Below are 15,100 nucleotides of genomic sequence, written 5' to 3'. Positions count from 1 at the left end.
CTTACTTATAAATATCCAATCATCTTGAGGTGATTGGATGTTCGGATTCAGACTTAGCCGGATGCGCCGATACAAGGAAATCGACGTTTTGTTATTTGTTCCTTTTGGCTGGAGGTGCAATTTCATGAAAAAGTGCAAAGTCGTTAGTCATTACTGCACCACTATGGAGGCCGAGTTCGTGGCATGCTTTGAGGCCACTATTTATGGATTATGGCTACGGAACTTTATTTCAGAGCTTATGATTGTCGACAGTATTGCGGGTTACTGAAAATTTACTGTAATAATTTTGCAGCAGTTTCCTTCTCTAAAAACGATAAGTATTCTAAGGGTGCTAAGCATATAGAAATCAAATACTTGTCCGTCAAAGAAGAAGTTCAGAAATAGAGAGTATCAATTGAGCATATTAGTATCAATCTTATAATTGCGGATTCATTAACAAAAGGATTGCCGCCCAAAATATTTGATGAACATGTTGAAATGATGGACATTATTAGACGTCGCTAATGATATTGTATTATGACTCTATTTATTTTATGTATTTGATATTCTTAGCTCATTTATGTGCGTTTCTGATATATCCTATTTTCTACTTAGTATACATGATGGAAGTAGATGAATGTTTCATAGGATAGTCTCTAACATAGACATTATAGTTGGACCATTGCCATATTTCTTATTTATACATCATGATTAGTAGAAAGCTACAGTTGTAGTATATAGAAGGAACTGTGTCGATTAATGACATACAATCGCTATGACTCGCATTAGTCCTCTTTACTTTATTGTGATTATTTTGTGATAGCTAATTATAAGAAAATTTTTAGCATGTTATTATTGTGCATATTATAGTCTTTATTAAACTATGAAAGGAAAGCTCATATGGGCCAAGTGGGAGAATGCGTGGCCCACATGATGTTATTAATAATGGTTTAATAATTATTTACATGCAATAAAGTTAAATATATTGGTTACGAAAAAATATCCTGAAAATGTGTAATTCTGAAGTGCTTTGATAGAATGCACCTCTTGTATAATGTTTCTTTTTAAAAGAAAGTCGGGTCCTATCTCCAACCCTAACGAGCAGATGTAACGACGTTAATAACATAATAATGTATGGTTGTTTCTCTCCATCAGAAACAACATGAAAGGACAAAGGGTTAAGGGAGAGAAATCAAGTCTTCATCGTCTTTGTCTTCTGCATCGATCGTTCTTGAAGAATCCGCTATGGACAAAGGTTTTTTTTTTTGGTGAAGCGCTATAGACAAAGGTTCGTCTTCATTGATCGTGAAAATCATGAAGATAATCCGTTAATGATTGAATCTCTGCATATAGATTTTACTGTTTAATGCTTACACAGTTCGATCTTTCTCCTTCCGTTCGATCTTTAGTTCTCACTGGCCTATATGCTACATTCGCCGTTCAAGATCCCAAAATGCGCGGGCAAGATAAAACCCCGAATGAGCCGAGTGGCGGAAGCTTTACGTTGATGAAGAACGACAACAAGAAGCACGGAGCTTTAAGGTTTTACATCCTCTGAAGGGGGTGTGAATTCTTCTTCAGATCGGACCTGAAATGCATCTTTTTTTCTTCCCTCATCCCTAAGGAACGAAGCACACATTCCCGTCTGCTTACTGTGTGGGTCTATCACCTTTGGAGGTGCAATGAATGATGCTGCAAATGATGCTTTTTGTTCCACTCTAGTGAAATTTTCCTCCGAAGATTGTCCTCGGGAAAAAGGAACACAGTTTGGTCAAAGGTTACGGGTGGGCATCAAGCCAGATGAAGGGATCCAACATCCTATAGTGATGACTAATGATTAGAAGATTCTGCATTGGTGTCCCCAAATATTTCTCCGCTCGTTGTGCTGGTCGTTTCGCCACTAGCTGCGCTCTGTGCACCACTTGAGGAAGTTCCAGAAGATGTGGGTTTCATGGAACGTGATGGTGGGAGCCTTCCACTCGCATAACCCATGCCATGTGCCGGTGCTTTGTCCCCATTGAAGCTTCTATCGTCGGATGGAGATTCAGTGGAGTCTGGCATGCTACTGACTGAATCTGATTGTGCTGGGGAGAAGTCTCTGATGCAGCCAACTGACTTGCCTTCCATTATGTAAGTCAATGCATCAACTACCTGCATTTGTTTTGGCGGAAGACTGATGAATCCCTCCTATGTGACTTATGATGGCAAGATATTCTTAATAAATCAGCAAGAAGCAGATTCTTGATCAAGCCTTAGTGTTTAAACGTCCCCCGATCAACTTCGCCTACTTCTTGAAAATCTGCATAATCTAGTCTTATGCCCCTTTCATTTCTCTTTGCATTTTCAGGAACATACAGATTCGCTCAAGTCCAACATTAACTACTTAAGTTACATGTGGCTACGATAAACCTTGTAAGCAAGCGGTGTGGGATAATGTTAACGCCCCTCTCATGTTCAAACTCGAATGAAACAAATGAAAAATGGATTTGGAGTCAATTAATGGGGAATAAGATGACCAAGAATTTAAAGTTAAATTGGGATATGCAATGGGTCATGAAGAGTTCAAAATTAGCTCCGATTATATATTAACATGTCGGACCCGAATTTTTAAACTGATAATTGAAGTGAAGCTACATGTATCTCAAGCCATGATAATCCCGTAAGTAAGAGATGCAGGATTAATTTAATAGAAACTAATTATGAGGAAGGAGTTGTTCTGCTATTAAGTTAGAACGAAAGAATTTTACCTAAGACACTGCACATTCCATGGAAATCCAGACCAGATAATCTAGGACGAAGAAACCGAGTATAGGACAAAACTGCTATGAGATTTTTAGAGTGCCAACTGGTTGTGTCGTGGGGTTCATACATTTGGATCCACGTCTTAGCTTTGTCAGTACGTTTTCTTTTAGCTTAGGAGATGTCTGACAGAGAACTACAGATGGCTAGGATTGTGAAAGTGCAATACCATCTGCATCCAATTTTAAAGGTCCAGATAGCATGCAAATTGTATGTGTTTTGAATTTTACTGTTGCTAATCTTGCAAGATATTAGTGAAATTGAAAGACTGACCGCATCCATGGTCATCCTCTTTTGAGGATCCTTGCTGAGACATTTTTCTGCTACTCGAACCATCCAAAACAGTTGGTAGACGTCATGGGACTCCCCAATCCTGCCATCAATAAGATCTGGATAGTTTCGTTCTTTTAATAGCGGTCGTGCCTGCAAAATGTGATAAACTGTCAGTAGAGGAACCTTGTATGCAGAAGAAAGGATTAAGTTGCACAAACAGGGGAAAAAAAATGGAGAGCAAGTTAGACTGCGTTAAGTCTGATCTTTTCAGTAATGTGCCATTGTTTGCAGTCCAAAACAAATGAACTGAAAACAGGAAGTAAACTTTTGTTCTTTTATGAAAACAAATCACCCTCTAGCAGCTCCGTACCTTTATGCTTGATAGGGGGCCTTCTTTCTTGATGTTTTATCAAAAAATTACATCAAAGGGATATTTTTAAAGAAAGTGTTTCTGGACTGCCTTACCTGGGGAACTTAATCACCCTACATTTGCTGACAGATATTGAAGTACATGTAGCCAACAGAAAATTATATATTGAAGCGCATAATGAAGCCAATACCCATCCTACAAGACTTTTTCCTTCAAGAGATTTATCTGTGGTCTTCCGTCCTGTTATCAGCTGCAACAGAATGACCCCAAAGGAGTACACGTCCGTCTTGGTGGAAACTTTCCCACATTCTGCATATTCGGGGGCTAAGTATCCTAGACTTCCAACAACTCTTGTCTCAGAGCTGTATTCCGAGTCTTCATGTCGAGTTTTTGCAAGACCAAAATCTCCTAGCTAATACACGTAGAAGTCATTAGTCAAACTTCAGTTTGGCAGAATAGTTCTGTACCAGGTTAATAGATTGAGTTGAGTGTTGTATTAGTCTAGCCAGATTTGTTATGGCGCTTTTCATGAAAGTTTTAGTCAGATGCTAAACTTGTAAAGAACATTTTTACTGACAAAAAATAGGTTCTACCCGTCCTAGATAAAGGATGTTTTTATGTCCATTTCCTATTATAAGATTTCCAACTTATTTGTTACAGTATCATCATATTTTTTGGAACTAATTTCTTACTTTTGAAGAGTTTGAGGACAACTTGGAAAACAACTTAATAACGGTTTACTAAGACATGTGAGATGAATATTTGAAGGTCCGAGGATTTCCTGTAGTATTTACCAGTGATACAAAATCATGCGTCACTAGGATGTTGTTTGGTCTCATATCTCTGTGGATGATGTTCTTCTCATGAAGATATTGCAAACCTTTTGCGGCTCCCAAGGCTATTCTCACCCTTTTGTCCCAAGTAAGGATTCTGCGAGAGTGTACTGCACCATGAAAACATATCTTCGTTATTAGTTTTATCTGCGTATCATATTCAGGAAAAACCCCGTTCAACTCTTCGTGTGAGGAAAATTATTACGCTTTGGAAATAGAATAGTGCAACAATCAGAAAAATCAGGCGCCTTCAACACGTTAGATACTTACTGGACAGATGCTGATCCAGAGAACCATTGCAGACATACTCATATACAAGCAATCGTTGATTCCCTTCTGAACATGATCCTAACAGCATGACCAAATTTTCGTGCCTGGCTGTACTGAGTATGTTAACTTCAGATTTGAATTCCTTCTCCCCTTGAAAACTGGCACTTTTATGTTGCTTAACAGCAATTTTCAGCCCATTCAGCTTTCCTCTATAGACAGAACCAAAGCCACCTTCCGAGAGGAAGTTCTTTGGAGAGAATCCTTCTGTGGCAGCTTGGAGCTCTGCATAAGTGAAGTCTCTCTTCCATCCGACTTTTGGACGTCTATTCTTGCAAAATGAGCATATGGGGTTTTTAAACTGCTCATCTTGTTGACGATCTTCCATGCGATCACTGTTCTTGTTGCTGGGATGTATCTGTGAATCTTCCAGACTGAATCCACTACCTGGATTTGTCTTATCTTCCTCTTGCACGTCTGCAGCAAGTAAAGGGGATTGCTCTCCGGCAGTTTCATGTTCTGTGTTTGTGGTAGTCTCCTCGTCGCGGAAGTACAGTGGGGAGCCCTGGTCCTCAGTAAAACTAGAAGTCGAGGCTTCAGTGTTGCCCAGTCTAACTGTAGGAATGATAAGCTGCTCACTTGATGAAGATTTAGGGATCTCAAATGTTCTGGGAGGATGCCATGGGGGTTCTGCCCCAGCACCATCGCCTTCTGTTTTGTAATTTTTCTGCAGACTGACAGAACCTGAGACATCACGGAATAGATTTAGGCGCAGTCTTCATTTCAGAATAATTTTTGATAGTGTTGCTTGAACATTATTTCATAGATATGACGCTATGATTCCCCCCCGTATACAAGCATATTGAGCTTGCCTATATCTGATTCTTATGGGGGAGAAGTCTTGATTATAGGATATGTCTCCAACACTACAGTAATGTCTTTCTACTTTCTTCTTTCAGCCACCAATCAGATGTTGCATTCTAAATCCTTGAACTTGGAAGACTGCTGACTATTTATTCATCAACTCATCGCACAATGTTGACTTTGTCTTTCATGTCTGTAGAATCAATCCATGCAACTGTCTAAGACAGTTCTAGAAGAGAAGGTGAGAAAATTCCTATTGGACCGCAGTTCCTCACTTTGGTGCAAAGGTAACCATTGGAGCTGATCGAAGCTTGTATGAGGCTCAGATTGAATCTTCAAAGAAGTGCATGTGTTGTTGACAGGAATTCAAAGGTGTTCGCACAAGATACAAGAGGGCAATATATTACTTACTCCTGGGAGAAAATTCATCCTCTGTGCCGCTGGGTAGCATTTCATAATATGTGACATGACCTGGAGAGCTTCTACTCTCACCAGTGCTTTTACTGGTGGACATTTTACTGTTTACACTGGCTTTTTGCCCTTTCAACTTTTCAATGCGGTTATTGCTTGTTACCCTTGCTATTCCACATGAAAGATTTTCCATGAGGTACTTCTTATCCTTCTTCAAGTGCCTGCATCAAGGAAGTGACAAAATATATAGCAGTCTAAACTTTTCTTTTTGGGCTGTTGTGTTTTTGACGCTCAAATTTTCCCCTGACTGGTATAAAACAGGAACAAAAATCACTTGTTTGCATTATGGACTTTAAAATGCATATAGACCAAACCGTCACTTGACTGGCATGCTTTGCTTTTACTCCATAGAAATAGAGGTCTTCCGTTACTCGAGTAAAAATCCCTAGACAAATAGTCATTCATCTTGCTCTTCATGGATGCTTTCTAAGATGAAGGTAATACGCAAAACCTGTGCAGCAATTTAGTAATTTTATGGCCTGTGAATTAGATATGAGATTTTGACCCAAAAAAAAAAAAAAGTAGATATGAGAGATTTAGTAATTTTATGGCCTGTGAATTAGATATGAGATTTTGACCAAAAAAAAAAATAGCAGATATGAGAGAGAGAGAGAGAGTACTGTCTGTTTATTGGACTTTTTCCACTTTCTATTGCGTTCTCATCTTAATTCTGGGGGCAACATATGTAGAAAGAGTTCATTATACAGAGTACTTGCGGAAGGTTTCAAGATAACATGATAGTGTAGCTGAACCTGTCAAGTATCACCCATGTTGCCTTAAAACTCTTGGCAGCCTTTACAGCAACAACTTTAGTCGAAGCTCCAGCTTTCACATCTATTAGGAAGTCGATCTGAGATTTCATAAAGAAAAGTTTGTTTTGTTACCCTATAGTTCAAAAGGATAAAGTGTTGCCGTCAATTTTCCTAAGTACTTTACCGTAGCAGCTAAGTAAGTTAGTTCATTGTTATGCTACAAAAGAAGAATTCACATGCATATAGAAGTACTCGTGAATATCATTGTGCAACTAATCTAGCAACATGCTATTTCCTTCATGTCATCAGCCAGATATCGATGGTCATGTCTCCTAAGATATATGTACCATTTACAGAAAACTGAACAGAGCTGCTTCTGGTTATGTGCGCAGTCAAATTTTCAGATTAGTTCAAATGTGAGAATGAGAGGCAAGTTAGTTAAATTTGTTTCCTCAGTTCCTTCTGAGAGAAAAAAGAATGGAGTTCATCTTTGCATTAGCTAGCAAATATGTTGAGGTTGTTTTTGGGGTCTCTCACAGATTGACATATATTCTGTACGCAGGTAGTGCAGCAAAGAAAATTCCGCAGGATATCGAAATGACACGTGTAATTCATTCTGAGACTGTTTGTGTAGAGTTATCTTACCCTTGTGGTGATTATGACACAAACCATTTACACAGCATATTCAATACTATTTAGGACCTTCTTAAAGCTTATTTATCAAGTGACTAGTATAATCTGAATACAAGTTTATAATAGCCAAGTAGCTTGTGGATGCGTCTAAACTAAATTTGTTGTACTTATAGTATATGATTGAGAAGCTACAGGAATGGTAAGCTTACTGCTACATTATGTAAGGGTCGCTAATTGGCATGTAAAAACTAGATCATTTTATTACCCAATCCAGCAATGCAACTTCTGTTTTCTGCAGGTTTTTTGTGATAGCATTCTCAGAAAGCTTTGGTTTAGCTCACTAGAACTTCTTCATTACGGAGATTGTGTCGCATCCATTTGATATTTTTAAACTATCAAGCCACATATGTACCAATTAATAACAATAAATTGCGAAAATAATTAATTAATGAATTATTGTATGGTGAAAATTGATGTTTTTAAACAAATGCCTCCTGGACACTGCTCTGGTCATTAGGTTAGCAGCTTTTAGTGCACTTCCTAATTTCAGGGAACATTGGTTGCATCTTAACAGCATAGTTGGAATGAAAAGTAATCTAAACTGTCGGCATGATCATCTTAATCTCAAAGCTGAGATGTGCTACTTCCCAGCTAGAAGTGCATGAACTACTTGTTTGCTGGATAGAAGAGTAAGTGCATGAACTACTTGTTTGTTGGATAGAAGAGTAACTCCTATGAAAGGAATCTATCTTCATACGACAGATAAAGGTTGAAAAATGAAGGGAAAGCCTTATGTGAGAATATCAGAATGGTAAAGGCGCATCGTAGTCGTGGAAGCACAGTTATCATCATAGCATCATTCTCTAGTGCTTATCTCTTTCTGATCCTCCACACTAGAGTTTTTGTGGGGTTAAGTGTGCTGGCCATGGAAAAAGATCTTAAAAGAAGCAGCATGTGTAAAGCCTGACTTTTGGTATATTACCTCTGCATTCTTGTACTCTTGATATAGCTTCTCAAGTTCCTTATTATTCATGTACTCTTCCTTCTTTCGTGCAACTTCTTCCCTTACGGTCTTATGATTTGCTCCAAATATGGACCTTGAATCCACTTTGCTCTTGTAGCCCACTAGATATACGAAGAGGAGAGCGGCAAGAGATTGAAGAAGTCAGCAAACAAAAACTGGTCAAGTGGTGAATTATGCTGTCATTCCTCTTCTGTGCACGCGTTTCCTGAGTGAGAACAAAAGTATGAAATCTTACGCAGTTTTCCAGCCTTTGATAACGTACTAGGATTAATAACCTGGTGGAGAACTCCAAGAAGCATGAGCGTATCTCCAGGCTGAAGTGGTAAGCCTGGAAGGGCCCATTTGATTGCACTCAGGCTGACATCTTTCGAGGCATCCACGATCACCACCACCCTTTGAACTTCAAAGGACATATTTTTTGTGTGTTGCTGCTTTCACAGAGCTAGAAGTGACTATTGCAAACAAAAAAGAACACAAACAGGTAGAAAGCTCAAAATCAATAGTAATCCAACTAGTTGTTTTGAAAAACTGCTTGAAAAGTTCCCGTGAGATGGCTTTTCAGACATTTGTGATGATCCTTTAGCAGAAATTTTGAAAACAGTCGCATTTGAATTTTTGCATAGTTGGCTCAAACATTTGTTGCATGAGACTAGAATCATCAAGAAGATGGGCAACAGAAGACTGAAATTGATATATTGACAAGGATCTCAGAAGCAGGTTCCTTGTCGATCTTGTGTGGATCTTGATTACAGAAGTTTGAAAGCAGTCGAGACATAGGATGGTGGTGATTCTGAAGAAGGATCTCTAGGGATGGCCTGAGTGCATATTCGGATATTCTAGGTGTGGCCCTGGGGGTTTCTTCACGTTATAAGACAGAACATAAGTACAGCTTCCTTATGTTGATAATTCCTAGGATTGAATGAGTATCTTAATTGAATTTTTCTTTTAAACAGATCGGTGGCCTCGTCACAGGTAAATGAATTGTTTGATAACTACAAAGCTGAAAACTTTTTTCCTCGTGGGCAACCCAACCATATGCTATTGCTCGATTGCTTGCCGGAAGGGTGGATGATCGTGATAAAGCAAATGTCGAGCTGTGTTGCGGTTTGATGGGTCAGCATTTTTTGTCCTCATCATATGATTTATACGAGGACGGGTTCCTTATGAAGATGTTTATCAATGAATAAGTTTAGTCTGTTTGAGAATCAATTCTAAAACCCCGTTTAGATACATCCTTCCTTGGAGATTGATTCACACAAGGACCACAAAATGGCTTCCTCTTCGCTGTCGGAGGATGCCAGGACAAGATATTTCAAGAAGTGAGTTGTTTTCAATGGTTTGAAACTGTGAAGTGGCATCCTGAAATACTTTTGAGCGTTTTCTTTCCTCTGCATATTAAAGGGACAGGCACCAACAAATGCCAAAAGGTTGCATCCCCTGGCACATCCTTCAAGAAACACGGCCGCTCGACATTGCAACCCGTTACCTCTGACACAAAAAGACATCGATGAATATTCACTGTAACCCTCACTGAGCAGGAATTTTCATTAGGCTTGGTCTGTCTACAGTGTTTCCACATAGAGGGGCAGATTGGACTTTCACTTGGTGGGTACGTGTACAGGACAACCAGTCGTTGAATCAGCAAAGACATTGCGACTTTAGATACATCGCCCGAATTGGTAATCTCTATGCTTGACACTTCCAATTCAATACTAGGAACCTGTTTTGCGAGAAATATTTATTCGTGGGGATCGCCATCGCATGGATACCCATTAAGGATCCTGACAAATTCGTGCCTGGCTGGAAAGAAATGCTGCTGATGAGACTCCTTACAAGAACGGATTAGCTTATGAAGGACAGAGGGGTCGTCGTTTCATTTAATTGCACGAGCAATTCTTTCTTTGTCTTAACTATTTGTTTAGTAGCAGTTATGGATCACAGATTCGAAGAGCCACATCTGATGCGCCATTACGAAGGGCCCGACCCAGAGCAGACAATATGGCTTACTCGTTCTTGGATTCCTCTTATTCAATGCTGTTTACGTTTGGTTAGGAGAAGCGACTAATAGTCATATCTAGCTCCTCCTTTCCACAGAAAGAATTCAGGTTCAACCGGCGAACGCTGCTACAGTCCGATTCACTCAACTGAATGTCAAAAACCATGGAAAAAAAAGACAGTAATTTGACATTCAGGAAGAATTGAACGCATCATAGTTCTCTAAACTTCATCAGAAAAATGCGACATTGAGCCCAGGCACCAGAGATTGCTGGCCCCAAGCTATGTGAGGTTCACATCAATGCTCAAGCCCAACCCCCCGGAAAATGCCCGCAGAGAAAGTATTGGTCAAATAACTCCACTTCCACAGAGAGATTAGCGGCGAGCTCTTGCTCCAACAAAAAAGAAATGCAGCATCTCTATTCCAGGCGACATCACATTGACCGGAACATCCCAATAGAATCGGCGTTTCGCAGAAGTAAAATGGAAATGGTTAACTACAAAATGACGGTACAAAAATTTATCGGACGAGCAAAAGAAGAAGCCAGCATCGCTATAAACTCAAAAGGCATCTGCATCTGCTTCAAAACCTCGCAGTAGACCGAATAATTCCATAATGCTCATAGCCTGCCAACTGACTTCACCTGGAGTCCCTTATCAGAGTGTATGCTAATAATTGACTGACGGAAGTACATAATTATCAAGAAGCTTCTATAAACTAGGGCCATAGAAAACTTCCATGCACAGAGCCCCTCTGTACTGATATTGCCTATAAGGTATGTCAAAAATGATTCCTCAGGAAAAAATGCTCTTCTCGCGTGGGACAAGGATTTCAGAAATAATTCCCGCCATGAGAAGAGAAGAATATGACCTCACAGGGCACATCCAGAGATGGACAATCCACTTCTATAACTCCGGAAGGGGATGCGGCACATTATACCGTGCTTTTCTTGCTTCTGAAGTTCTCCTTCAGCAATGCAAATTTTTTCTTGCATTGGTTCACAGTCTTCCCAGGAACTGCAGCTGCAACTCGCTCCCACCTCTGATTGGTTTCCTTAGGGAAAGTCTTTAGTGCCTGTACTAGTGCCCTTTCTTGAACAGCAGACCAAACATCTTGTTCCGAACCTGAAGCATTGCCGTTTTCAGAGACAAAATCATCGGGATTCTGGTTATTCACAAGGTTTCTCGAAGATGCTTCTCCATTGTCCATCTTGACAGTAGGGCTTTCAGTTGTGTGGGTAACTGTTACTCCTACTTCTTCTCTAGTTGTAAGTGGAGATACAATTGACTGCGCTGGTTTCCTTTTCTCAAGAAATGAATCAAAAGCTTTGGAAGCATCCGGCTTTTGGAGAAGCACCGTTTTCGTTGCCTTCAGAATTTCTTCCACTGATCTTCCAGTACCTATGTACTCTGATATGACCTCCCACCTATGAGATGTTCCTTTGGGATACTTTTGCATTCCTTTCTTCAAGAGCTCGATCTCTTCTTTTCCCCAAGGTTTCTCCTTTTTCTCAAAGTTGCTTAATGAGACGCTGCCATTCACCTCCATAGAACTATTCCGTTGCTCATTCTTCTTATCGCCTTGTTTTTTATCCTCCAAGTCAGGATTGCCCCCTTGCGCATTTCTGAGAACTTCTGCACGTTCTAAGCCTTCTCTGCCTTCCATCTGATCACATAAGCTCCTCAGCGCCTCAATATCAAGGGACATACAAAGTGTTTCCACATCATCTTCAGAAAGACCAAGCAAATGCTGGGATATGATAGGAGCCGAAATTGTACGAAGGCGTGTCCTCTCTTTGCGTAAAAGCTTCTTTTCTCTCTCTTTCACCTTCTTCTGCTGTAACACAGCTTCAGCAGCCCGCTTTTCATCCTCCTCTTTCCGGCGTTTCTCTTCTTCAGCAACTCTGGCAGCTTCTTCCTCCTGCAACTTCTTTGCCATATACTTGGCCTCTTTTTTCCTCTGCCTCTCTGCTCTCTGCTCCTCCTTTCTCCTCAGTATCCTTGGATCTCTCTTGTAGGCATTATCAACAAGAGTACGTACCCGTGCATATTCTTCCTTTCGAGCTTTTTCTGAGAGCTTTGCATTCTGCCTCTCCATCCACCTCCTATGGTCACGAGATTCTGCTTGCTCAAGATCGAACTCGTCAGCATGGGGAAACTCTCTCCAGCTTCTAAAAGAGTACCAAAAGTCATAGAAATTGTCCACCTCCTTAATTGGTGTATTATCATCACCTAATGATGGGACTTGCCGGTTAACTGACCATCGACCATTCCTCATGAAAGCAGGAGAAAATACCTTAAAGAAGTCCTGCGGAGCACAATCAGTAGGTATTTCATCATCAAACTCATCTGTAGAATCATAGATTCTCCTCTTCACAGGATCAATCAAAACCTCATACGCTTCTTGGATGGCCTTGAAGTGGCTTTCAATTTCATCCTTCTTAGCTTGTTTTCCAGCTTCAGTTTCCTCAGCTAGAAGCAGTGCGGCCTGTTTGTCAGGGTGATACTTCAGTGCCGTCTCTCTGTAACTTTTCTTAATTTGATCTTCTGTTGCAAGATACCTCAGATGGCTCAAACCCAACAAAGCATAATGATCTTGCTGCTTGCTCCCCGAACCAGCTTTCTTTTTACCTTTGCTGCTATATGAATCAAATGATGGCATGCTCGTCTGCTCTTTATCCCCGACAACTGTCTGATCAGAAGCATCCACATCTTCCTCCTCACAACCGAGGAGCTTCATAGCAGCAGCATGGAAGGCGTGTCCAGCAGGTTCAAATTTTAAAGCCTTCACAGGAAGGCAATTTGAAGCCACAAAAATTGGCTGTCCGCCAATAATCTCGTCTGAGTAGGAAATGAGCCTGCTTGTTTGAATCGCCATTTGGCTGGATATGAGATGGCAAAAACCGTGGACAGAAGTTGTGAGGATTGATATCCCCAAGCAGATCTGTTCAGGTTTATGCTCTAGTCCTCCAACAATTCAAACTGCATTTGCAATCAAAAACTACATCAATATTGTTCAAATAGAAGCATCAAATAATAAAGAATTAAACCAAGATTCTAAATCGAGGATAGGCTAAGCCAACACACCCATGAAATGCAAACATTATTTCTTTCTGATTGATGAACAAAATCATTAACAAGGAGCAACGGGGTATGGCCCCATACAAAGAATGGCTTCAGGTAGAAGCCACACATACACAAAATTATGCAGCAAGGATTTTATTTAACAGTTAGACCAAAATAGATGTATAAAATTGATCTTCCTGCTATACCAAAAGTGAAAAGCACACAACCAACAAGCTTTAAAGGGATCCCAAGAGAATGTAGAAAAGCAAAATCATCGTAAGCCCTTCAAATATTAATCGGAATTAATCTCAGAAACTAGGTCAAAATAGCAATCTAACCATTACGTCCAGAAGAGGGGACAGGATTATTATTTCGCTAATCACAAAGTGGAATAAAGGTTACCACTCTTTAGTTCTGAATAATGAAAAAAAATTAAAAAATCAACACTTCACTGGAGTTTAGCAATTGTGAATTGCAGTAATTGTGGTAGGCCAGCTGGCCGATACCTAATTGTATTGCTTCCACTCTGCGCAATTACTCAGTGAATCTAGAAGCACGTCTACAAGTTCGTGCAAACTTGCAAGCGTAACGCCTAATGACATGCGATCTTAGACACTCACAATTAAGAAGTTGAAAGGGTGAAATTGCTGGAAAGACCGGTAGAACAAAGAAACAAAAGTTAGAGAGCTGAAGAAATCCGCAGAGCCCACATCCCTCACTCGACACATGCACACGGCACTCGATATAGGCCACGCCGCGAGGCAGACCACCCCCTCCAGAGGAAAATTAACATTCAAATTCACCAAAAGCAACCATCAGGAGAATCCCCAAAGAGCAGCCAAAACGGAAAATAACAAAAGGGCACTACGCAGATTCCTGGAATGGCACAGCCACTGAACTTACTTCAGCCCCAACTCTTAACAATCACTGCGCACAACACGACTTAGCAAAAAGCAAACCCACCGCCATACGAATCCGCCTTATCACACCCAAAGCCTTCCCCTAAACGACGATGGCAGCTACTTCAATAACAGGCGAAACCGTACACGACAAAGGAAGCAAATACGAACCGAACACTAAGCCAAGAAGAGATACATCCAGACAAACCCACCACAAAAGCAAACCATGCATCGAATTCAGCTAGCGTAGCGGCGTACCTTCCAGCTAGGGTTTCTACAAGCTCATAGAGGGAAAAAGAGAGAGAGAGAAAGAGAGGGGGGGGAGAAGGAAAGGAAGCGAAGCGAGGGACGCATGCGATTCGAAGGATCAAATTGCAATTTTCGTTTAGGATTTGGCCCAACCCGTTCTCAAAACCCAATAACTGTGGATCCGGGTAAATCATACTGTTGACCCGCTTTTTTTTTTCCTTCTTTTCTAATTTTAAATAATCATTTTGATATTGATTAACGTGCCTAAAATAGGTTGGACTTATTTCAATTTCATGGAATTCCCCATATAGCCAAAAATAAAAATACTTACTAAAATTTTTTCAATTTGTGTCTATTTCGACCTATGAAATTTATCGTGTATGTAATAAACCGTCCAAGATCTCATTTTGTCCCAATTTGACTAGGATTGATATGTAAGGTTTGTATATACGCGATGTGAAGTATTCCTTTCACTAATTTCACCATGTCCAGTGCAATAAATTGAACAATTTATCACATGTGAGTTAGAAAAAAAAAAACATAATTACACGAGGAAAACAAGCCACTTATTAGACCATGCATCTTTCTACAGAGATAATACGTACCAAAAAATAAGTCGATCATTT

At 40.2% G+C, this 15,100-nt stretch overlaps 2 protein-coding genes across 5 annotated transcripts; both read right to left on the bottom strand.

Moving 5' to 3' along the window:
- Positions 1-1,361: 1,361 nt before the first annotated feature.
- LOC115743754 (PTI1-like tyrosine-protein kinase 1) lies at positions 1,362-10,509 on the bottom strand. Of its 3 annotated transcripts, XM_030678687.2 has the most exons (10): positions 8,501-10,509; positions 8,339-8,366; positions 8,224-8,305; positions 6,609-6,706; positions 5,797-6,017; positions 4,525-5,136; positions 4,216-4,364; positions 3,612-3,833; positions 3,052-3,201; positions 1,362-2,130 (listed from the first exon to the last, which is right to left on the bottom strand). In XM_030678687.2, exons 1-10 carry the CDS (start codon positions 8,676-8,678, stop codon positions 1,810-1,812), a joined length of 2,061 nt encoding a protein of 686 aa, XP_030534547.2. In that variant the 5' UTR covers positions 8,679-10,509; the 3' UTR covers positions 1,362-1,809. The 3 variants fall into 3 exon arrangements, with proteins under 3 accessions (XP_030534547.2, XP_030534546.2, XP_048134398.1); XM_030678686.2 differs by having other exon boundaries at positions 8,224-8,366; XM_048278441.1 differs by having other exon boundaries at positions 8,339-8,618.
- Positions 10,510-10,728: 219 nt separating this feature from the next.
- On the bottom strand, positions 10,729-14,616 carry LOC115743653 (dnaJ homolog subfamily C member 2). 2 transcript variants are annotated; one of them, XM_030678529.2, is made up of 2 exons: positions 14,484-14,616; positions 10,729-13,242 (listed from the first exon to the last, which is right to left on the bottom strand). In XM_030678529.2, the coding sequence occupies exon 2, from the start codon at positions 13,136-13,138 to the stop codon at positions 11,195-11,197; it is 1,944 nt and encodes a 647-aa protein (XP_030534389.1). In that variant the 5' UTR covers positions 13,139-13,242; positions 14,484-14,616; the 3' UTR covers positions 10,729-11,194. The 2 variants fall into 2 exon arrangements, with proteins under 2 accessions (XP_030534389.1, XP_048134399.1); XM_048278442.1 differs by lacking the exon at positions 14,484-14,616 and adding an exon at positions 13,348-14,097.
- Positions 14,617-15,100: the final 484 nt, after the last annotated feature.

The sequence above is a fragment of the Rhodamnia argentea genome, chromosome 5 (genome assembly GCF_020921035.1).
Source record: "Rhodamnia argentea isolate NSW1041297 chromosome 5, ASM2092103v1, whole genome shotgun sequence".
NCBI classification, from domain to species: Eukaryota; Viridiplantae; Streptophyta; class Magnoliopsida; order Myrtales; family Myrtaceae; genus Rhodamnia; species Rhodamnia argentea.
This window is presented reverse-complemented; position numbering and strand designations above follow the sequence as displayed.